This window comes from Geotrypetes seraphini, chromosome 1 (assembly GCF_902459505.1).
Source record: "Geotrypetes seraphini chromosome 1, aGeoSer1.1, whole genome shotgun sequence".
Taxonomy (NCBI): domain Eukaryota; kingdom Metazoa; phylum Chordata; class Amphibia; order Gymnophiona; family Dermophiidae; genus Geotrypetes; species Geotrypetes seraphini.
The window spans coordinates 496,779,415-496,804,479 of NC_047084.1; the positions used below are offsets into that span (position 1 = coordinate 496,779,415).

General features: G+C 43.4%; 1 protein-coding gene across 4 annotated transcripts in view; it reads left to right on the forward strand.

The window, feature by feature from the left end:
* The window catches only part of TLE4 (TLE family member 4, transcriptional corepressor), a 410,973-nt gene that overhangs the window by 361,025 nt on the left and 24,883 nt on the right, over positions 1-25,065 (forward strand). For all 4 annotated transcript variants that reach the window (XM_033927147.1, XM_033927157.1, XM_033927165.1 and 1 more), the window contains 5 exons: positions 2,178-2,427; positions 8,734-8,981; positions 11,560-11,707; positions 17,560-17,710; positions 24,573-24,649. In XM_033927147.1, the coding sequence (XP_033783038.1) occupies positions 2,178-2,427; positions 8,734-8,981; positions 11,560-11,707; positions 17,560-17,710; positions 24,573-24,649 (874 nt within the window). The remainder of the gene's footprint in view (positions 1-2,177; positions 2,428-8,733; positions 8,982-11,559; positions 11,708-17,559; positions 17,711-24,572; positions 24,650-25,065) is intronic.

Below are 25,065 nucleotides of genomic sequence, written 5' to 3' on the forward strand. Positions count from 1 at the left end.
GGATGTGGAAGAGTGTCTTCTGAGACTGAGGCACTTATCGGTTACCTTGCAATCCTACCCCAAACACATCCTGCCTTTGACGTGCCCCGGCACTCTTACAGTTTCAGCACAAATCTCCTGTATGGTAATTTGCATTGATGTGGCTGCTGCCCAGACCCTTTTCTTTCCAGTGCTTCTAATTTTGAAATAAATTTAACATGGAGAGAGGGGCTAGAGAGTAGACTAGAAGCAGAAGGCCCACTATTCAAAATGATTTAAAAGTCCAGGAGAGGCTCCTGTCCAGGGCTAACTGGGCTTTACTGGATAGTGTCACTGAAAATGCATGGCTAGTGCCCAAAATGAAATCGGGCTATTTTGGAAGCATTCCAGGGGCAGTCAGCACTTAACCACTTAAGTGTGATATTTGGCACATAACTGGTTAAAGTTAACTGCATAAATAAAACTGCTTAAAACTCAGTTCTTACTTATGCAGTTTTTTATACAGTAGAAGGTTAATAATAATATATACCGCAATACCGTGAAGTTCTATGCGGTTTACAAAGATTAAGCAAAAGTACAAATTGATTGATTTTAAGAGGGGAGACAGAAAGAGGGTTAATAGCACAGGAAATCCATTTTTGAGGAGAGAGGAGGTTAAATGCCAAATACGAGACCAACTATATGATAGCTGGTTCCATATACCTGGAAATTCAGCTTTGGAGCTTGGGTATGACTCTGCATTGAATTTCCAGGCATAATGCCGGCGGTGGTCAGCAAAATGTTGATCACTGCCGGCTGAATATTGGACCCAGAAAGAAGTCAGGTTAAAACATGTACATACTCGAAGCAATACGCCATTTCAGAGATTAATATTTTGCTGCATATTAGAATTACTATCTGCTGCAGAGTGTAGAATATTTCAACAGACCCCCCCCCCCCCTTTAGCTCACACTGACATAAACCAGTTTATATAGAACAGGGGTCCCCAAAGCCCCTCCTTGAGGGCCGAATCCAGTCGGGTTTTCTGGATTTCCCCAATGACTATGCATTGAAAGCAGTGCATGCACATAGATCTCATGCATATTCATTGGGGAAATCCCGAAAACCCGACTGGATTCGGCCCTCAAGGAGGGACTTTGGGGACCCCTGATATAGAGAAATAACAGTATAGCAGATTATTTCCTCTATCGCTGAGTCTCCACAAATTTTCTATAACACAGTGATCGATTTTGAGGAACACTAGTGAATAATACACAATTTACATTGATGTTTGTTTTTCTGGTCTCCCTTCATGTTAAAACACCAGGTAAGGAGTTCAGCACATCTGAGGACAAAAGAAATGCTAATTGGTATTTTATATTTTATCAAAACGCTCTGAATGACTGTTTTCTGTTCATAAATAATGCACAGCCCTAGATAAATCTCGTGGGCTGAGGCTTCTGTTTCATTCTATACTAGTCACTTATTTGTATGATAGAAAGTGAGATGGAGAGAGGGGAGAGGCAAAGGAAGGACATGAAGAAGAGGCCTAAATTGAGGGAGGAGAGATTGAAAGAAGCATATAGGTTCAATTGTCTACACTCCTCTATCCCCTCCCCCCCCCCCACCCACACACACACAAATTGAAACCCTTTCTCTATTTCATGTCTGTGAAAATAGAATAAGCAAAGTAACATCTGATTTTTATCTGTGGATATTTAACCTGGCTTGCGCTGATGACATGTGATATCTTTTTAATATTTAGTACTAAAATATTTTATTCATGCTATGGCATTATATATTCATTCTGGAAGAGCCCATCCCCTGTAACCGCTTTCAGGAAGGCCTTTGGAAAGTCAGAGGCAGTGGATAGGAGGCCAGACAGCACGTGCTTTGTTCTGCAGGCTTTCTGAATCCCAACAGCTGAGGATTTTCAATCCTCAGTGTTATCATTTTGGTGCAGCAGAAGGTCGGTCTGCTTATTAGTGTGCATTTAGTATTTTGTGCCTAGAAGATTTAAAACTGACGATGATGCCTTTTCAAAGAATGTTAACTGTGAACACACACATGCAGGATGGTCAAGCTGTGCACTGCTGCTTGATGAATGGTTTTGTTTTATTTTTTAATCATAGAAACCAAACAAGTAAATGCTGCACTGGTGGGAGAAAATTGTGTTTGTTTCTTTATAATTTTTGTTTTTTGTTCTTCATTGGCTCAAGGGCCTACTCATTCCATGTAAGTGCAGATGGCCAGATGCAGCCTGTACCTTTTCCACCCGATGCGCTCATTGGACCAGGAATCCCGCGACATGCCCGGCAGATAAATACCCTTAATCACGGTGAAGTAGTGTGTGCAGTTACCATCAGCAACCCTACGAGGCACGTGTATACTGGTGGAAAGGGATGTGTCAAGGTCTGGGACATCAGCCACCCAGGGAACAAGAGCCCCGTCTCTCAGCTGGACTGCCTGGTAAGCACATGGTGTTTTTTGGCGCTCTGCTCATATGGGTAAGGAATGGTGGTCACACAATTCTGTAAAGTAATGTTGAAAGAAGGGCTTTATGAAAAGATAAAGTGATAACACAGAAATGGAATGTCATCAAGTATGGTATTCAGGTTTTAGAATTTGAGATCCTCAGGTGGGGATTACTGTCTTCTGAGCCTCCACTGAGTAATTTGGTCCATTCCAACCCCCCCAAAACTTTCTACTCTGTTTAAACCTTTCAGCATGTATTATTTGCAGGGCAGAAATCCATGTTGTCTGTTCTCCAAGGTGCGTCTCTTATAGAAGTGCATCCGGCCCCCCCTGCATCAAGGAGAGGAGCGTGGGAGCCCTGCTCCGCCCCCCTCCCGACACAGAAGAGCCGACTTTTGCAGCCTTCTCACCGGAGGAGCCTGCTTCTCTCCTCCGGCATCCCCTGCATCAAGGAGAGGAGCGTGGGAGCCCTGCTCCGCCCCCCTCCCGACACAGGAGAGCCGACTTTGCAGACTTTTTCACCTCCGGCCCCCCCTGCATCAAGGAGAGGAGTGTGGGAGCCCTGCTCCGCCCCCCTCCCGACACAGGAGAGCCGACTCTTGCAGACTTTTTCTCCTCCGGCCCCCCCTGCATCAAGGAGAGGAGCGTGGGAGCCCTGCTCCGCCCCCCTCCCGACACAGGAGAACACATAGCCGACTGCCACCCCAACTCAAACCCCCCCAATCTTACAATAATACACTTGCAACCTTCTGCAAATATATTATTGATAACAGCCAGATCGGGCCGGCGTGGGAGCCCTGCTCCGCCCCCCCGATCCAGCCGGAGGACATTTTACACTAAAAACGACCCAGCGCACCACTTCATAGAAGCCAGCCAGATCGGGCCGGCGTGGGAGCCCTGCTCCGCCCCCCCCGATCCAGCCGGAGGACATTTTACACTAAAAACGACCCAGCGCACCACTTCATAGAAGCCAGCCAGATCGGGCCGGCGTGGGAGCCCTGCTCCGCCCCCCGATCCAGCCGGAGGACATTTTACACTAAAAACGACCCAGCGCACCACTTCATAGAAGCCAGCCAGATCGGGCCGGCGTGGGAGCCCTGCTCCGCCCCCCGATCCAGCCGGAGGACATTTTACACTAAAAACGACCCAGCGCACCACTTCATAGAAGCCAGCCAGATCGGGCCGGCGTGGGAGCCCTGCTCCGCCCCCCCGATCCAGCCGGAGGACATTCTACACTAAAAACGACCCAGCGCACCACTTCATAGAAGCCAGCCAGATCGGACCGGCGTGGGAGCCCTGCTCCGCCCCCCCGATCCAGCCGGAGGACATTTTACACTAAAAACGACCCAGCGCACCACTTCATAGAAGCCAGCCAAATCGGGCCAGCGTGGGAGCCCCGCGCCTTATTGAGCGCCTTCGTGAAGCACCTGAGAGGAGCACCTGAGAGGAGCACCTGCGGACCTTGGAACCGGGAACACCTACGCCCCAAAGACCACTCCCCAAAGGCCGACTCCCAACATAAGGTAAGGAGCGTGAGATCCCCGCTCCTCCCCCGCATCCCAGCACGAAAAAACCAGCCACTCCCGATCCAGCCGGGACTCAAAGGGAGAATCATTCCTTCCACCTAACAATCCGAACCAGACATCAAAAAATGAAGCTCTCCCTGCATACACACACACTAGCCACCCTTCTGATAATCCTCCTCATTTCTAGTTGGAAAGCAGCAGCAAACAACTTACCCACCACAACCACATCCTCCAGTACAACCAACTTCCAACTTCCCAACAGAAGAATACTCACATCAAGAAACTCGAACCACCACACCAGCAATCAACACTCCATCACAGTTACCTGGAGAAGAAGATCAACACTTCCGAAAACAAAATCTCATCCATCTCCCACAACACTCATATACCCGGAAACAACTCACACTCCCCAGACTGACACGACCTCCCTTACATGTGCCTATGTCAACATCAGAGCACTAGGACCCAAAACAGAAAACATAAAAAACTGGATAAAAACAGAAAAACTTGACTGCCTATTCCTCACTGAAACCTGGTTAACCTCAGACACAGACCCTAGAATAAAAGAAGTATGCCCGCCAGGATACAAAATAACAGTAACCTGCAGAGAAAAAAAAAGAGGAGGAGGACTAGCTATAATAATCAAGAACTCCCTAACTCTAAACATACTTGAAAAAACATCCACACCGCAAATGGATTTCCTAGCATGTCACCTCACAAACCCAACACTAAAAAACTCACTAAACTGCTTGCTCTGCTACATAACACCAGGAAACTGGACCACAGTGAGACCTGAATTTGAAAACTTCATCTACCAAAACTCATTAACAGCAGAATATAACCTCATCCTAGGAGACCTAAACCTACACCTAGAAGACACAACCTCCACACCTGCAAATAACTGTCTATCCTTCCTCAATGCCTTATCCTTCCAGATCCTAAACCCACAAACCACCCATGAAAAAGGTCATCAACTGGACATTGCTGCATTCATGACTCACCAACCATCCAACCCAGCAATCCAAACACCTAACGGAACATGGTCCCCATCCCTATGGTCAGACCACTACACATATAACTTCAACATCAACTGGACCAAGACCAAACACACACCTCAATCAAAAAAAACCCACATATACCACACGCAAGCATATCGACCCAACCACGTTTTGGTCAAAAGTAAACGAAACCATACAAGACTGCGACCCAAAAAACTTCATCTCCCACTGGAAAAATGTGTCCACCAACATCCTCGATGATCTGGCCCCCCTACAAACCAAAACCAGAACCAGCAGGAAATCAGACCAATGGTTTGATAATGAATTACTCCAACTTAAAAGACAGTGTAGAAGATTAGAAAGAAAATGGAGAAAAAAGAACCAAGATCAAACAAAAACCGATTGGAAAAAAATCAACAAACAATACAAAAATCTACTAAGGGATAAGAGGAAAAACTACTATACTAATCTCATAGGCACGGAAACCCAAGATTCCAAAAAAATATTCCAAATCCTGAAAGAATTAACAGACACCAAACCATACACAACCACCATGAACACCCCCCCACCATCACCCACCCTCTTAGCAGAACACTTCAAGAACAAAATTACCAACACCAGAGCCACTCTCATCCTTAACCCATCCCATCAAAACACAATCACAATCCACCCTTCAGGAAAAGAGGCAACTGCAGCAGACAGAATTTGGACTCAATTCCCCAACATACAATGGTCAGAACTCAACAAATTCTACAAAAAATACAGTCATGCCTCCTGTGACCTCAACCATTGCCCCTCATATCTCCTCACCACCGCTAGTGTAAAATTCCGCACCATAATGCTACAATGGATTCAATTCACGCTCACAGAAGGCACATTCCCTGCTGACCTCAGCGAAATCGTCATCACCCCAATCCAAAAAGACCCAAAAGCACCACAAAACCACCCATCTAACTTTAGACCTATAGCCTCAATTCCGCTATATGTCAAAATTATAGAAGGCCTAGTAGCCAAACTCCTCATCAATTACATAGATGACCACAACCTACTCCACCCCATGCAATCAGGCTTCAGAACAAACTTCAGTACAGAGACACTACTAGGCTCCCTTATGGATACCGTCAGACAACACCTTAGTACAGGGAAAAAAATGCTTCTCATACAACTGGACTTAACTGCGGCATTCGACTTAGTGGATCACAACATCCTTCTACAGATCTTAGACGCAATAGGTATTTCAGATAAAGTTTACTCCTGGTTTGAAGGATTCCTAAAACTCAGAACCTACAGTGTAAAATCAAACAAAGAAAAGTCAGAATCCTGGTCAAACCCCTGCGGCGTACCACAAGGATCTCCACTATCCCCTACCCTCTTCAATCTCTACACTGCTTCTCTAGGAACGCATCTGGACAATCTGGGCATAACTACCTATAGTTATGCTGACGACATCACCATCCTCATCCCATACGATCATTCCAAACCTACCATGACAGACAAACTTCACCAAACACTTGAAACAGTCACAACCTGGATGAAAAATCACAAACTTAAACTCAACCAAGACAAAACCAAATTCATCCTTCTCGAAAATGACAAGATCCAAACCACAACCAACTTAGAGATAAACGCAATCAAATATCCCATCCAAACCACCATAAAACTACTTGGCATGACCATAGACAGATGCTGCACTATGCAACCGCAAATAAATAAAACAATTCAGAAATCATTCGCAATCATGAGAAACCTGAGACAAGTCCGAAAATTCTTTGAAAGAACACAATTTCAACTTATAGTACAATCTCTAATACTGGGTATATTGGACTACTGCAACATCCTCTTCCTTCCTTGCCCTGCAACTACGATTAGACAACTCCAAACAATCCAAAATACAGCTTTGAGACTCATCTACTCATTGAAAAAACATGACCACATTACGGATGCCTTCATCAACTCACACTGGCTTCCAATCCAAGAAAGAATCCAATTCAAATTCTACTGCATATTATTTAAAACCCTACACGGAGACAGCCCATCATACTTGAACAATCGCCTCATCCAAGCACCCACTACCAGACACAGAAAAACGCACTCCCCATTCATACCCCCCCCAATCAAGGAAGTAAAAAGAACAAGACTACACGACGGCCTACTAGCCACTCAAGCCGCAAGACTGGACAACCAAACCTCCAACCTTCTGATGACCACCCCAGACTATAGGACATTCAGAAAGGAAATAAAGACCACACTTTTCAAGAAATTCCTGAAGCAGCAATAACATCACGACCTCTTAGTAACACTAAAACTGACGCTCGATCTACCCATTACTGCACTAATTAATAACAAAAGAACCTCCACTTTGACCACCTATCAACTCTACTACAAACCACCTCACCCTCAACAACCCGCTAAATGTCTATAAGATCTACAACCTACCTCTCTAGCTAATCATTGTAACTCTGTTTTTAAATTAACCTTTTGTAATCCGCCTTGAACCGCAAGGTAATGGCGGAATAGAAATCCCTAATGTAATGTAATGTAATATATAAATTTTGTTTGTTTATTTGGCAGAATGTTTGCATTTCACCTGGATATAACTGCAGTAAGGATTAGTTCTGTGGCCAGTACCTGCATTCAGAAGCACAACCTAAAAATTGAAATATAATTGGATTAGTTGTAAAAAGTAAATTTTCTCCATATTTAACTAGAGTTCTGCTAGCATGTGGAAACTTGCTTGACATATCTGAAATCAGAGGTTCAGTGATACCTTGGTTTGCGAGCATAATTTGTTCCAGAAGCATGCTCGTATATCAAAGTAAATTTCCCCATAAGAATTAATGGGAACTCGGGCGATTCGTTCCACATCCCCAAAACTCGTGTCATTAATTACCAGAGTTGTATCTTTAGCGGCGCCTCCACCACTGCCTCGGGGAGGATTCTGCCGCTGTTTGCTGCCTCTCCAGGTGAACGGCGAAGGTCTCTCTTCCGCAGAGGACCTCTAACGCCTGGCCGCCTCGTCGCTCTCTGTTTTCCAGTCCGCCATTGCGTCCATGCCCTCGGCCAAGCTCCTCCCCCTTTTGACTGCACTTCCTGTATCCGGCAGAGCTAGATGCGACATGGGCAAGGCAGTGGTGCCAGCGTGGGTTGGTGGTATCCCTTGGAGGTAAGGGTTTGAGGGTGGGCCGTGCTCGTTTATCGAGTCAACACTCGTTTTGCGGGTTAAAGTTTGCTTGAGTGTTTAGCTCGTCTTACAAAACACTCGTAAACCACGTTACTCACAAACCGAGGTTTGACTGTATTTAGGATCCAGTAGCAAACTGGGAAATAAAGGAGAAGGAATCTTCTGCTTTCTAGCCCCTGGTGTTTATAGGGCTCATCAGATCCTGACACGTTCTTTCATTTCACCTTAAGTGTTGTAATATACAGTACCTATATAGACTTGTGCTCCTACTTTAAAAAAAAATAATAATAAAAACAGATTTCTGGCTGAACTGCAAAATTCCCAGTACAGAGCATGAATTTGCAGGCCTCTGTGTTCCGCTGATTGAGATTAAATATCTCACAGTGCAACATTCTGTAGATCAAGTTTAAGTGCTTCCCTAATGTCATGTAATTTTCTGGCATTAATCCACTTTTATCATTGTGATAAGTATAAATGGCTCATTAAAACCAGGAGGGAATACAGTTCTTTTTTTAATATGAATTTCTAATCTGTGCTTTAATGCCATTTTCCTTTTCCTCCTGAACCAATCTCTTGATGACTTCTGTCTCCACAGAACAGAGATAACTACATCCGCTCCTGCAGATTGCTCCCCGATGGCCGCACCCTGATTGTTGGCGGGGAGGCAAGCACACTATCCATTTGGGACCTGGCAGCTCCGACTCCACGCATAAAGGCAGAGCTGACGTCCTCCGCTCCCGCCTGTTACGCTTTGGCGATCAGCCCCGACTCCAAGGTCTGCTTCTCTTGCTGTAGTGATGGCAACATTGCTGTGTGGGACTTGCATAACCAAACGCTCGTCAGGTAGGTCAGCGGAATCATATTACCAAGTCACAGAGATTCAATTATTCATTGTTTGGAGTGATTTTCTTTTTGGATTAAGGATTTGGAGTCTCTCATTAAAAGAACATGGTCTCAGTACAATCACAGGTTTAAACTTCAAAGATATGCTTCAGTAGAAGATCCAGCAGAGGGTTTGATACTAGTTATTAGTAAGAAGGTGTCATTGCTCTAAATGGGACCTGTTCTTAAATAAAACCAGTTAGGGGTAAAATAACACATAGATAACTACACCCCTAAATGTGCTAAGGAAACAAGGATTCATTTATCATTTCATACTCTGATTCTGAATTAGTCTTATTCTGCGTACTTTTTTCATTGTCTTTCAAGAAACATGAAATAATTTAACATAGATCTTTTCTATTTCTTAAGAAAATATTGGTTTCAATTAAATACGGGTATCAAGGCAAGAAGCTGTAATTTTCATTATTATACTTGTAGTTCACAGACCTTTTTTCAGCACTTTATAAAGGTTTTTTGTTTTTCCTTTGGGCTGATTTTTATTTCTAGCAGTTGATAGTTGCCAGTTTTATCTTGTTCATAGCAGGGAACAATTTTAGAAAAGATAGCCTGTTTCAAAGTTGGAAAAAGGTGCCTGTTGTAAGCCTGGTTTACAAAGGTTTAGATCATACTAAAATAAAAGTGTTCTAATTAATGGACAATACACAAAATCTCAACACTTAGGGATCAGTATTCAATGTGGTTTAAGCTTAAACCATGTTCAGCATCCTGACTGCCAATACTCGGTGACATTTAACCTCATAGTGCTGCTGAATAGTGGTTCTGATCGCCACAGCACACTGCCTGGGTAGCACCAGGGTAGGAATGAAGCATGCTAGCTGTGCAGATGCTGGTACTGAACATCAGACAGCGCCTGCATAACCTCTGGGTCAGCAGCTGACTCTGCGTATTCACTAACAGTACCAAGACGTGGCCCAGCATTGAGCTTAATTCTGCCCACAGCTGTTGATGGTTTAAAAAAAAAAAAAAAAAAATTTGGCCGCCAGAGGCTGAATTTCGGGCAGGTACTCTTGGATTTTAAAAATGAAACATTAGCATTCACCTATCAGTTCATCTCTCATCAGAGGCTTTTTTAATTATTTTTTCTCAGAATCACCTGCCTAAAATAAATTTTTTCTATTATAGTGCAATAAATGAGTGTGCTCCCCAGAAAAAAAAACAAAATTTTTTTTGCCAAACATATATCAAGCCCAATGAGGTTTTGTCAGACACTTAGGAAAGGGAAGCAAAAATTCTGCTCTTTATGAAGGTTTTGGGCCGGATTCTTATAGCACGCCCAGTCTCAGCAGCCGCCTAAGTGACATTTGAGAATTGCACATATATAGAATTGCATTTGTCATGACGGACAGATGCCTAACCACCCCGATTCTGTAACTGGTGTCCATGTCACAGGCACCGGTTAGAGAATCGCGTTGCCGCTGAGCTGATCGCCACAAGGGAATATTCCTGTGGCGATCAGTTTATTGGCCGCAGCAAGGAACCCGTCCCCTGTGAAGACCAGAAGGAGGGATGCCCACTCCTTCCTGCCAGATCCCCCTGTCACTCCCCGAATGCCCTCCCAACACCCCAAGAACCCCCCTAAAAATGCCCCGTACCTTAATCTGATGGCCGGTAGGAGGGATGCTCACTCACTCCTGCAGGCAGGCCCACAATTTCCAAATGGTGGGTCTTCCCCCTTCTCGGTACATTCTGAGATGCACCGTGGAGGGGCCCAAGGCTCAGATTGGCTCAGATGCCTAAGGCCCCTCCGGAGTCCTAGGCCTCCTTCCCATTGCATCCCAGAATGCACTGGGAACGGGAAACATCAGATTAAAGTACGAGGGGTGTTTGTTTTTTTTTTTTTTGGGGGGGGGTGTTAAAACGTGCATCCCAATTTGCTGATTAGACAGCAGTAGGACGCCTACCGCCACCTACAATCAGGACATGGCCTTTATAAATTGGCTCCTAGCCCCAATAGTGCATGGATGCCTATGCACAAATCTAGGCAGATTTTTGAATGTATTCTACATGTGACTGTACATATTTTATAAAACAAATCTATACTAGAACTCTGCTCTGTATTATAAACTGGAGCTTGTTTAAGTACGTATATAATCAGCTACACAATTTTGCGAGTCACTTTCTATGTGTACAACTTGTGTTGAATGCCCTTGATTTTGCACAAGCTCTTGTGTGGCTGTTGTAAGCAAATTTTCCGGACAATCTGAGTTAACTGGATTGAATTGTTCTTTAGTAAAGTTGGTGAAAGTCCTGGATGAAGAAGATAATTTAACATGTTACTGTTCCAGTCAAGAACCTCCCAATGGTCTTTTTCTTATAGGCTGCATGGCTACTACATACAATATTAGAAACCCAAACTTTCTCTGTCAGTTTGCATAATGTTCAGGGTGTAAGGTTAACTTTTACTCTTTCTTAGTGCATGGATTATATTTATAAATTTGTGTGTATTCAGGCAGTTGTAAGGTTAACTTTTACTTTTTCTTAGTGCATGGATTATATTTATAAATCTGTGTGTATTCAGGCAGTTCCAGGGTCATACAGACGGAGCCAGCTGTATTGATATTTCTAATGATGGCACCAAGCTCTGGACAGGAGGCTTGGACAATACGGTGAGATCCTGGGACCTGCGAGAAGGACGGCAACTCCAGCAGCATGACTTCACATCACAGGTGTGCACTCAAAAATTGTGTCAAGCATTAATTCAAGGGGGAAGGCCTTTTTTAAAAAAATTAAAAATATTCAAAAAGAAACCAAACTGCCTAATAACACATTGCTTTAAGATTTTAACTCTGGGTTTTGTGTGTGGAGAGGGGGGTTTGCCTTAAGTTTGCAGAGTTGTTTTAATGAGCTATTTATGTACAAGGCAAGATTGGAGACTGTTTAGTTAGAGCCTGAAAAGAGCAGTCTTTCAAACCTGGTGCATTGCTCTATTAAGCACCCTGGGAGGATTTTTTAAACTGATTTAGGGCTAGATTCACTAACCCCCAATTCCGTGTCTGATCTATGCCCAATTGCATGCAGGCCGACAAATTCACAAAAGGCCTGCATGCAAATGGCGGCGATATTTGACACGCCCCCACCCATCGCATGGATCGCTAGAGAGTGATCCCGACGCATGTGCAGACCATCTGTAGATGGTCTGCGCATGCGTCTAGAGCAGTGACTTTTTTTTAACTTTCTGGCCCAGCGAGCCTATGGTTTTAACCCGCTTTAAACCCACGGGTTAAAACCCTGGCCTCGCAGTACGGGGAAGGGCAGGAGATCAGGGCTGAGACAGGGCAGAGAGCAGATTGGGGCAGGCAGGAGATCAGGCTGAGACGGGGCAGAGAGCAGATCGGGGCAGGCAGGAGATCAGGCTGAGACAAGGCAAAGAGCAGATCGGGGCAGGCAGGAGATCAGGCTGAGACGGGGCAGAGAGCAGATCAGAGCAGGCACGAGAAGGGCTGAGATAGGGCAGAGAGCAGATCGGGGCAGGCAGGAGATCAGGCTGAGACGGGGCAGAGAGCAGATCGGAGTAGACACGAGAAGGGCTGAGACGGGCAGAGAGCAGATCTGTGCAGGCAAGAGATCAGCTGAGACGGGGCAGAGAGCAGATTAAGGCAGAGAAGCAGAGCAGTCAGAAAGGACCTTAGCGACTTGTCCTCAGCAGTCACTTCTTTTTGGATCGGCCAGCCCAGTCGGTGTTCCCTGAAAAGTTTTGTGAATCGCGTCCCTGCCTACTTTGCATGCCGTTTCCCCTCATTTGCTTGCACGGATCAGAATCGGATTGGAGGAGAGGTTAGTCAATCGGGTCGGGGTCGCAAACCGATCGGTACACGATCAGTTTGCTTTGTGAATATAGCCCATAGGGATCCTTTTACAAAGCTGTAGTAAACGCTAATGTGTGCTTACTGCAGCAAAATAAAAAAAAGAAAGAAAGACTTACTATGAAGCAAACTGAAAGTGTCCCACGGTAGTTTTAGGATGTACATGCACTACCCGTGCACTAAAAATAAAAATTTAATTTTTAGCACTGGGTCGGAGAGTGAGCATGTTCTGCCCTAATCTGTCATTAGCTCAGATTTAACACACAAGTCCCTGCTGCCTATAAAAATAGGTGGTAGTAGGGGCTCTCATGCTAATGAGAAAAATAGTTTGTGGCCATTAATATAAAAAAAATTGAGAAATCGGCCTTTTTGTTCCAGTGGTAAAAATTGACTTAGCATGCAGGAATGACCTGCATAAGGGCACACAATGGTCACTTTTTACTGCTGTTTGGTAAAAGCGCCCTTTAGTATGTAAAACAGCATTCAACATGCTCCAGTAGGTACTTATAAACAGGGCCAGTGTTAGGGGCTGCAAACAGGGCAATTGCCCTGGGCCCCCATCCTCTGTGGAGCCCAAAATGTATCTCAGTGGGACCTCCTCCCAAATTTCTGCCCTGGGCCCTTGTCTTTGCTTATAAAATTAAAATTAGCCAGGGGATAGGTGCTCAAAATATAGTACACTACTTATTCTTTTCTTTTTTTTAATTGAAAATTTTTCCACATTTTTTGAATACAAAAAATTAAAGACAAGGAACTTTACCATAGATAAAAGGAAAAAGAAACAAATGCTCATATAACATGAAAAAGAAATTTCTTCTAGCCCACAAATATGAGAGAAAGATGTTACTACTTTATAAAGCAAATTCTAAGGAAAATTACATAGGATTTTTACCTCCTAAATATCACAGGCACTTACTTCAATGATCCTAACATAAAGTCATGACCAAAAAAGAAAATTGGATCTTACTTCTCATTAGCATAAAGAAAATTTTCCAGTTGTGTAGGATCCCAAAAGATGTAATCTTTGTTCTGAAAATTTAGTAAACACTTGCACGGAAATTTAAGGAAGAAAGTTGCACTTAGACCTACCGCTCTTGTAGTATTTACCAAATTTATTCACAATTTGTTATACCGACTATCAACAAGTATCTAGTCAGTTTACAATGCTAAAATTTAAGTTAAAATAAAAGTAAAATGGACAAGACATAGACAAGAACATAGACAAAATTGATACAAGAGGAACTGGGGAAAGAAAGATTCAAAATTACATCAAAATTAAAGGGAGTTAAAGAAGGGAAGTCGCTTCTTAAAAGCGGTTCTCAATAATCGTTAGAAGTAATTGGGGAAAGGATCTTATCTTGTATTTTGGTAAGCATCTTGAAATAGAAAGGTTTTAAGTTTGATTTTGAATTTGTCGAGGGAGTTTTCAAGGCAGAAGTGTGATGACAGGGGCTGTGGCAGAAAAGATGGTGTTTCGAGTATAGAAAAGTTATTTGATTGGGGGAACAGTCATCAGATTCTGATCAGCGGATCTCAGAGCCTGAGAGGATGCATAAGGGATGAGATATTTGTTTAAGAAAGCTAGGGAGTGAGTGAGTTTAATTTTGAAGACGAGAAGGAGTATTTTATATGTTGTTCGGTGGGAAACTGGTAACCAATGAGCTTCACAAAGTAGTGGAGTGACGTGGTCATATTTTTTTGCTTTGTAGATAAGTTTGATAGTGATGATTTGGATTTCCTTTTGAGTTATACCATGATATAATGAGTTGCAGTAATCAATATGTGAGATAATCAGGGAATGGATTAGGGTTTGAATAGAGGAGGGTTCAAGAACAGAAGTTATGGATCGAATTAGTCGAAGTTTGTAAAAGCACTTTTGAGTCAATGAACTGATTTGGTTGTGATAGGTGAGATCTTTGTCTAGGATGATTTCTAGTAATTTGATTTTAGGTTTGATTTGGATGGGACAGGATTCAATACATATTGGTCATTTTAGAGTTTCATTGTTTAACTGGAAATAGTATTCCTCGAGATTTGGCTATGTTGAGAGACAATCTATTGGTTCGGAACCATAAGCTAATTTTGTCAAGTTTGATATTAATTTTTTGAATGGCATTGGTGTTTGTGGGGTTGATGGAGTGCAGAAGTTGAATGTCGTTGGTGTAGGCAAAAATGGTAAATCCAATTGATTGAGCTAAAGTCAGTAGTGGTGCTAAGAAGATATTAAAAAGTAGCGGAGAGAAGATAGAGCTTTGTGGGACGCCGTAAGTCTGGGTGATTGGGGAAGAAGATGTTCCTCTGGAATGGACTTTGAAGTTCTTGTGATACATATAGAGGTTTTTTCTAGTGGTAGAAAATGAGTAGCAGAAGGTGGTATTGTCACTTAAGCATGTACTTTCTTAAAATACAGGTCTGTGCGTCAATGTTTGTCTGCACATACATGCACAGTTACTTCTACTTTTTTGCAAGAAATTTTGGATAGCTATTTTATAAAAGTATAATATAAATACATATACTCTGTATAAAATATTAAAACCTCTTGATTTACAAAAATTTCAAAGCTACACTGTTGTGGGAGGTCTGATAGATCACATACAAAACACATACCTGGCTAGACAAATATTTTTTAGTGGATCTTCAAACTCATAAGGTGATTACAGGCAGTCCTCAGGTTAAGAACAAGTTACATTTTTTTAAAACCGTTCTTAAGTTGAATTTGTAAGTAACTTGGATACTGTAAAGTACATAGTCTATAAAAACATTAAAGAAACAGTCTTCAAAACAAAGTACTTCATCCATCCTACTGTTCCCTCTCCCTCTCCACCACATCAAACATTTCTCCCTCTCATCTCTCTTCCCCATGCATCTGTACTTCATGCCTGTCCCACTATCATATGCAATATTTCTTTCTCCTTCCCCATGCCCAACAGTTCACCTCTTTCTTCATTTCCCTATGTGCACTGTCTCTCTTTCCCTCTCACTCAGACACCCATGCCTATCAATTCTCCCTTTCTATTCCCTCCCTCACCTCAGCATCTCTTTCCCTCACTCCATCTATTGTTCGAGACACCCATGCCCATCAGTTCTCCCTTTCTATTCCCTCTCTCGCCTCAGCATCTCTTTTCCTCACTCCCTCCATTGTTCCATCCTATCTCCCAAGTTCATGCTCCCGCCCTTCTTTCTTCCTTCCTTCCAATCCTTTGTCTGAAATTTGTACTCCCTCCCTTTCTTCTGTGTCCCAATGTTCCCCTTCTCATCTTTTCGTTATGTGTCCCAAATTCATTCCTCTTGTGGGTATTTACCTCGTCTGGCTTGCTCCCTCCTTCCATTGCAGTTCTCTTTGCAAAGCTGCAGCCGTGGTTCCTGTGCACGGCTGGCCCAGCATCCTGACCCTTCATGCCTCAACACGGGTGTTTACCGCCTCTGGTCAGCTCTCTACTCCCAGTGGCACTTCTCTTCATGTCAGAGGGAAGGCTTCTGAGTCAGCTGCGAGCCTCGTGCTGGAACCAGCAGCCGCGGTTTCGTAAAGAGAAGTGCCACTGGGAGGAGAGAGCCAGCCAGAGGAGGTAAACACCCGCAGGAGGCATGAAGGGTCAGCATACCAGGTCAGCCACGAGCTGCGGCTTTGCAAAGAGAACTGCGATGGGAGGAGGGAGCAGGTCAGAAGAGGTAAACATCCGTAGGAGGCAGAAATTTGGGACGCACAACGGAAGGAAAAATTAGGGACGCGTTGGGACATGGAAGGGAGGAAGAGGGGTGCGTTGACAAGGAAGGGAGAGGCATGACCCTGGTTCGTAAGTACAAGTTTGACATAAGTCGGGCATTCTTAAACCGGGGACTGCCAGTATATATCCATGTCTTTTTGACCACCTTCAAGCTATACTTATCACCACACTTGTAATCGATCCAATTTTACAAAAACTCTGCTTTCAATCAATCTTTTTCTTAAAAACATTCAAAAATTCAAATCTGTAAAATTGTCTGAATAATTTCTAGGGACTAGCTACCACCTTCATATTTTGCTGCTCTATGCTTTTTGGTACTCGGTAAACATACAAAAGTGACCATCTTCCCTGATGCAGTGGAATGAAATGTGAATACAGATTGATAACTGGTCCCTACAAATTACATAAGTTCACATTTTTGAATTTTTGAAGAATTGAGAAGTATTTAGGAAGCAGACATTGAAAACAGATGGCCCGATATTCAGCCAGCAGCAGTGAGTGTTTTGCTCACTCCTGACAGCATTATTCCTAGATATTAAAAGCCAGGTCCTGTCAGGGCTTCAGCTTTGGATTTCTGGTTATTTTTGAACTGGCTAACATAGTCGCTTAAGTCAAAATTAGCACTTAAGTGGCTATGGGGTATTGGAAAAAAAAAAAAAAAAAGGCAGACTTTTATGCCGTCCCATTTATGTTATAAACCTGGCCGCTTAAGAACCGAATACCAGCACTTAAGTGGCCAAGTGCTGACTCCTCCCCTGGAACACCCCCAACATAACTGACTTTGAGCTAGGCACTAACCGCAAATTATGGCAGCACTTAGCTGATGAAGCAGTTTTGTATAGCTGGGTATGTATTTATCTTTATAAAGATACGCACTTACACATACGCACGCACATACATTAAGTGTTTTTCCTGCCTAGGTTCACTGATAGAAAATTGCCCTCTTTTTGAATTTAAAATCATATATTGTATCTACACTTTGCATTTTAGATTTTCTCTCTTGGGTACTGTCCAACTGGCGAATGGCTAGCTGTTGGAATGGAAAACAGTAACGTGGAAGTGTTGCATGTTACTAAGCCAGACAAATACCAACTTCACCTTCACGAAAGCTGCGTTCTCTCACTCAGGTTTGCCCACTGCGGTAAGCTAAACTCTTTCCTTTTTATTTTGGATTCTGCATTTAAAATTTTAACTATATAAGTAAATTTCTTGTGCTGTGCATCTAGCAGTCCTGAACACTAGGGTTATGCATCTGAACCTGCAAGTTGCTTGTAGAATGCTGTCAGTTATCTTTTGAAATCCGCCTCCTTCCCAGTAAGTTGCTCCATAGTATTTTTTTCTGTGAGCAAATTGCTTAGAAGTATTTCTGCTCTGCAGTTTTATTATTTGGGGGGTATTTTTTTCTAAGTATTTAGTTGGAGACTCAGTGCCCAGAGGTTCCCACTTGTTGGGATCTCTGCTTTGGAGAAGACACAGACTCTTAGAAACATAGAAACTTGATGCCACATAAATGCCAAATGGCCTATCCACAGTAACTGTTATCTCTTCCTCTCTAAGAGATCAAGTTTCAAGTTTATTATTAAATTTGATTAATCGCCTATTCAAAATTCTAGGCAATGTACAAATAAGTAAAATTACAGAGTTAGGGGAAACAGACATAACTAACAAAAAAGACTAAATCTACTAAACATGATAAAAAAACAACTTATACAAACATATTAAAACATGAGGAGAGGCTAGGAAAGAAATACAATCTGATTATAAAGAAAAACAATTAAGGTTAAAAACGATGGGAAAGGGAAAGAAAAAACAAAAAATTTGAGGAAGATAAAAAATACAAAAAGAGTATAAGCAATTCATTTATTAATTGAATGCATCTTTTCTTGAATTCAGACACACTCTCTGTCTCCACCATCTTTTCTTGGAGACTGTTCCATGCATCTACCACCCTTTCTGTAAAAAAGTATTCCCAAATATTACTCCTGAGCCTATCACCTCTTAACTTCATTCTATGCCCTCTCATTTCAGAGCTTCCTTTCAAATGAGACTCAACTCATGCGCATTTACGCCATGTAGATATCTAAACATCTCTTTCATATCTCGCCTCTCCCACCTTTCCTCCAAAGTATGCATATTGAGATCTTTAAGTCTGTCCCCGTATGCCTTTTGATGAAGATCACGCACCATTTTAGTAGCCTTCCTCTGGACCGACTCTTGATGTGGAAATCTGCTAGCAGGATCAGCCTCAGGGACACCTTGCTAGCCAGCCTGCTTTTATATTTTTTGAGCTCAGGAGCCATCCCATGTGCAGCTGCTCGCATCCCTGTCCCATTCACAGGATTGCGAGTCATCTGGGGTTGGTAGTCCTAGTGGTGTCTGATTGACCCCCGCAGACCATGGTATGTGAATCTAGCTCGCCTCCAGAGGGTCGAAGGCCTCAGTCTGCCGTTCCAAGTGGATCTTCTCACTCAGGGATTGGTTTCTATTGAGAATTCTGGAACACTTTGGGATTACGGCATGGCTGTTGAGCAGGCAGCCTTGATGAGCAAGGGTTACGCAGACATGGTCATCTCTACTCTTCTTAAAGCTAAGAAGCTGTCGACGGTAGCAACCTATGCCAAGGCCTGGAAGTCCTGTCAACACTGGTGTGCTGTGGATGATGTAGAGCCCTTATGAGCTCCGATTTTGGTACTCCTGGACTTTTTGCAAGAAGGACTTCAGAAGGGTCTGTCAGATCACTGAAAGTGCAGATAGTAGGTCTTTCCTGTTTCCAGGGGAAAAGAGGTTCTCTGGTCTTTCACCCAGATGTCACTCAGTTCCTTAAAGAGACTCTTCAGTTGTACCCTCCCGTGTGTCTCCTCGAATCTTAACACTATATTACAAGGTCTCAGTAGAGCTCCATATGAGCCCTTACGGAAGTCTTCCCTTCTGGATCGTACAGTTAAGATGCTGTTTCTGGTGGCAATTATGTTGGCGAGATGAGTTTCCAAGTTACAAGCATCTGTCCTGCAGGGAACTGTTCCTTAAGATTATGGAAGTAGGGTTCTCCTTAAGCATGATTCTTTCCTTCTTACTGAAAGTAGTCTTAGTCTTCCACATCAATCAGGAAGTCCGTTTGCCTGCTTTTCACCCTATTGGATATAAGAAAAAGGATAAAATACTACATTTACTGGATGTGTCAAGCGAGTGCTTCTCTGGTACCTCAAAGTTACCAATGAGTTTTGTATATTGAATCATTTTTTGTTCTGACCAGTCAGGCCAAAAAAGGGAGGCCGGTGTCTAAAGCCTTGATTTCCAGATGTGGGCTGCAGTAACCAGGTGCTGATAGTACTGAAAGCACTCCACTAGAGAAGTTGCTACCTCATGGACAGAGACACGGGTGGTTTCACTCAAGGAAATCTGTAGAGCAACTACTTGGTCTACCCTACATACCTTTAGCAGGTTCTATGGGGTGGACATAGCAGCCAGGAAAGATAACATTTTCGGGTCCTCCGTTTTGAAAGCAAGCTCAGCAGGACCGTTCTAGACTCCGCCCTGTCAGTGGGCTTCACCTGCCTTAAGATCAGTCTGAATTTGGAAGATTCTCTGTTTCTCAGATGAACTGAGAGAATACATAAAAAAAAAAGGAAAACACTTGAGATGGAATAATGGATGACTGAATTTAGACTGAAGCTTAACTCAGAAAAAACAAAATTCTTTGTAGCTTCAACTCACCCACTTGATACAAAAATATCACTGTGCATCAATAAACTTAGCTACCCTATTCAACCTACTATGAAGGTTTTGGGTATAATACTGGACCAGGACCTAACCATGAAAGACCAGGTGGACTCTTTGGTTAGAAAGGGTTTCTTTACTCTCTGGAAGCTTTGGTCCATCAAAGCATATTTTGATGCTTCATCATTCAGAATTCTAGTTCAATCCCTTATACTAAGCCAACTTGACTACTATAATATCGCCTATCTGGCAATTACCCAGAAGAATATGCAGCGATTACAACTGGTGCAAAATGCAGCGGTCAGATTGATTTTTGGGTTGAAGAAGTTTGCCATGTGACTCCTTCCTACCGAGTCCTACATTGGCTGCCGATGGAGGCACGTGTGAAGTTTAAGTTCAGATGTTTCTGCTTTAAAGTACTGTTCGGTTTAGCCCCTAAATATATAACTGTCCTTTTCTCCTTCCCAACCAACAGACATAAGAGAAGCTCACACCTGAATTTTGTATCTCCACCGGTTAGAGGATGTAAATTCAAAAGTCATCATTAATATCTTCTTTCATTTCAAGCAGCATTATGGGGTAAAGACCTGGAACAATTACTTATGCTCGCTAATACTTATGGGGAATTCAAGAGACACCTAAAAACATATCTGTTCCTGAAGTACTTAGGCAGTTGATTTATATAATCTTTCCCACAATAACTGATCTCTAGAGCCGCTATTCACTAATTTTAACTTGCCAGTTCTACTCAATTTGTAGCATTTTTAATCATTGTAAACCGCATAGAACTTCACAGTCCTGCGGTATATAAACTGTTGTTATTATTATTATAAAGTCTGGTTTAAGTATCTGCATGATAGCAGGACATGTGAGTAGCTACAAGCTCTATGCAGGCAGTCTCCGGGTTAAGAACGAGTAAACTGTTCTTAAGCCAAATTTGTATGTAACTCAAAACACGTAGATTTTAAGATTCTTTTTTTTTTTATTTTTTTTTTTTTAAATTTTTTTATTGAAAATTTGTGTTATACAAAATAACGTACAATGCCAACAAATCACAGCAAACAAGTAAATACAGTTACAAGTACAATATGCAGAATCCAACAAGGAAATCAGTTGCACCACAATCCAAAATCAAAAATATATCCAACCATCCACAGCTGATTATTTTCCCCCCTCACTCCAACCCTTCCCCCTACCCGCCCATGTAACCCAGCCCATTATACCCCATCTTCCCCCCCCCCCAGCACATAGCAGACAACAGAGTAACTAGTACCAGACAATGTCTCAGAATTTGTCCAACAATTTTTCCAACTTGCTCCAAGTGTGGAAGGAAAGGACATAGGCAGGACGCCTCCTAGCTATTGTTAGTTCCATCCTTCCCAGAGATAGCAATCGGTTGACCCAAGTAGAATGAGAGGGGGCCACAGCATTTTTCCAATGATTTGCAATGAGGCATTTGGCAGCCGCCAACCCCCATCGAAGAAATTTAGTTTGCCAGGCGTGTTCCCTAATATTATACAATCCTAGTAGACAACTCAGAGGAGAAAACATCACACATTCACCCACACTCTCAGTTAAAGTATCAATCACCTCTTTCCAGAAGGGTGTGATAACTTCACATTCCCACCAGATATGTAGAAAAGATCCCACTTGGGAGCCACATCTCCAACATTGATCAGTCGTTTTAGGAAACATTCAGATTTTAAGATTCTTGCTGCCTACCTCTGCTCCCAGCTGACAAAAGATCCAATTGTCCCTACCAGTGTTCATTCTAAGGTACAATATGCAGTCATGCATCATTCCTGAATCTGCTACAGGAGAAGTGTATGAGTCTATGCCACTGGAAATACTGCTCAGTGAACTAAAATGAAGCTGCAACCGAGTTTTTAAGTACAAGTCATACTTAAGTCGGGCATCTGTAACGTGGGGACTGCCTATATAAGATTACTGTTGGTTGCACATGTATTTTTATCTGGTTTGAACAGTTACTTGAATGTTATAATGTTAATTGGTAATGTTTGTTACAGAATAGAATTATAGGGTCAGGGATTTTTTTCCCTGTCTCCTTCCTTCCGGTTATGTCTTTCATTAAAGTGCTACTTGATTGATTTTTTACAAACTGAGGGGGCAGGAGCAACTCCCTGGAAAGGAGGCAGAGTTCAAAAGATGATTGACATAATTCTGTAAGCAACTTTCAAGTTCAGATGCATAACTCTAGCATTCAAGACCACTAGACCAGTGTTTTTCAACCGCTGTTCCGCGGCACACTAGTGTGCCGCGAGATGTTGCCTGGTGTGCCGTACGGTCAGGGCCGCCATCAGGGCAGTACCACCAGTCCTGCATTCAGGGGCCCCGGGCTTCCCCAGGGTCCTAGGCCACAGTCTAGGGAGAGGGGCGATCCGCCCCCACGTGGACAGGAGAGAGCTGGACGGGGGACCCGCGGAGTTCAATACATCTCGAGCCGCGAGGCTCGTCTTCTGTTCCTGCCTGCCCTGCAGCTAACATATAGCCGATCGCAAGCGTTCCCCGATGTCAGCGCTGACGTCGGAGGGAGGGCTTAAGCAAAGCCTGCCCTCCGAAGTCAGCGCTGACGTCGGAGAATACTTCCGTTCGGCTATTTGTGCGCGGCAGGGCAGGCAGGAAGCAGAAGACAAGCCTCGCGGCTTGAGCTTCGTTTTGCTGAGAAAGTTGCAAAGATGGGCTGGGAGGCAAACACGGAACACAAAAGGGGGGAGGGAGTGCGTTTTGGACACAAGGCATGAACTTGGGAGAGAGGAAGGGAGGGAAAGAGATGCTGAGGTGGGGGAGGGAATGGGTTTTTGGACACAGAAGAAATGGACTTGGGATAGAGGAAGGGAGGGAAAGAGATGCTGAGGTGGGGGAGGGAATGCGTTTTTGGACACAGAAGAAATGAACTTGGGAGAGAGGAAGGGAGGGAAAGAGATGCTGAGGTGGGGGAGGGAATGAGTGTTTGGACACAGAAGGCATGGACTTTGGAGAGAGGAAGGGAGGGAAAGAGATGGTTGTGTACACGGGGAATAGAAGAAAGGAGAATTTTTGGTCATAGGGAGGGAGTGAGGTACAGATAGTGGCATACCAGGGTGGGGGGGGGCGGTCTGCCCCACCCCGGGTTTACGTCCCAAGGGGGTGCACAGCTGGCCACCCTCCAGTGTTGTCCCTAGGCCGGCAAACTGCGGCTCTTTAGCCACTTGAGTGCCACCGCCGCCATTGGGAACAGGCCGGCGCCAAGTTCTCCCTGCTTTTCCCTGTGGGGCCGGCCAACTCTCGCCACTCGCGTCAATTCTGACGTCGGAGAGTACGTTCTGGGCCAGCCAATCGCTGCCTGGCTGGCCTAGAACGTCCTCTCCGACGTTAGAATTGACGACAGGTGGTGAGAGTTGGTCGGCCCAGCGGGGAAGAGAAGCAGGGAGAACTTGGCGACGGCCTGTTCCCGATGGCGGCGGTGGCACTCAAGTGAATTACTTTATATATAGTCAATATAGGCACAGAGTTAAATTTTTTAACATTTTCTAATGGTGGTGTGCCTCGTGATTTTTTTCATGAAACAAGTGTGCCTTTGCCCAAAAAAGGTTGAAAAACACTGCACTAGACACATCTATAAGAAAGATTATCGATGTAAGAACCTAATCTTTCTGTAGGGGCTGATATTTACCTGGCATGGTGACTGGCTTAAATAAAGAGCCATAAGCCATTGTTTAACTTAACTGAATATACAGGCCTTGATAACCTATTTGCATAACTGCTGAACGTTGCCATTATACAGATACTTTTGCCATACACCCTCATCCTCCTCCTCCCCACCCCCAAATATATGGATATCAATAGTCCATTGTAGTGGTAAACATATAATTGCCTTGATATATATATATATATAATCTAACACCTCCCGCTCTTTGGTACCCTGTCCCTCCTTATCTTCCTAGCTCCTTTCCTATAACCCTTCATTCTAGCTCCTTTTCAACCTAACCCTGTAAACCGTGCCGAGCTCTACGCTTGTGGAGATGGTGCGGTATACAAACCTAAGGTTTAGTTTAGTTTAGTTAGTAAAATGGAATGATAATACAAAGCAGTGTAAAGATATTTCTGCAGCATGAGCTCTTTCCATATATATATATATATATATATAATATTGGCATGGATACAGATTCTTTGTATGACTATGGAATTAAAAGGAGGTTGACCCAGACGCATGTTTTCAGGTGCTTGAGCAATAATAATAAAAAATGAATTCAGTTAGAGAGCATCCTCTTTTTCTATAATTGCAGGCAAGTGGTTTGTGAGCACGGGCAAGGATAACCTTCTGAATGCTTGGCGAACACCTTATGGAGCCAGCATATTCCAGGTAAAACATTTGTTCGGTTCATTCCCCTTCAATAAACTCTCTCCTATTTTTTCCCTGTGTTGCTCTTATTACATCACCATTCTACATCTTCCAGTATTTTACCTATATGATATCTTGCCTGAGTGCAGGAGTGGCCTAATGATTTAGAGAACTAAGAATGAGGGAAGCCCAGTTCAGATCCCACTGCAGCTCTTTATGATCTTGGCAGGTTACTTAATCCTTCATTGCCTCAGATACAAGCTTAGATTATAAGCTCTATGGGGATAGGAAGATACCAACTGTACCTGAATTTAATTTTCATTGAGTTACAATTGAAAAAGGTGTGAGCTAAATGCAAAATGCCTTGCTGTATTATATAGCTTTCTGATCTGCTTGTCAGGTGCAGTGTCTGGTCTCTGCTTCCTCTGGGGCTGAGG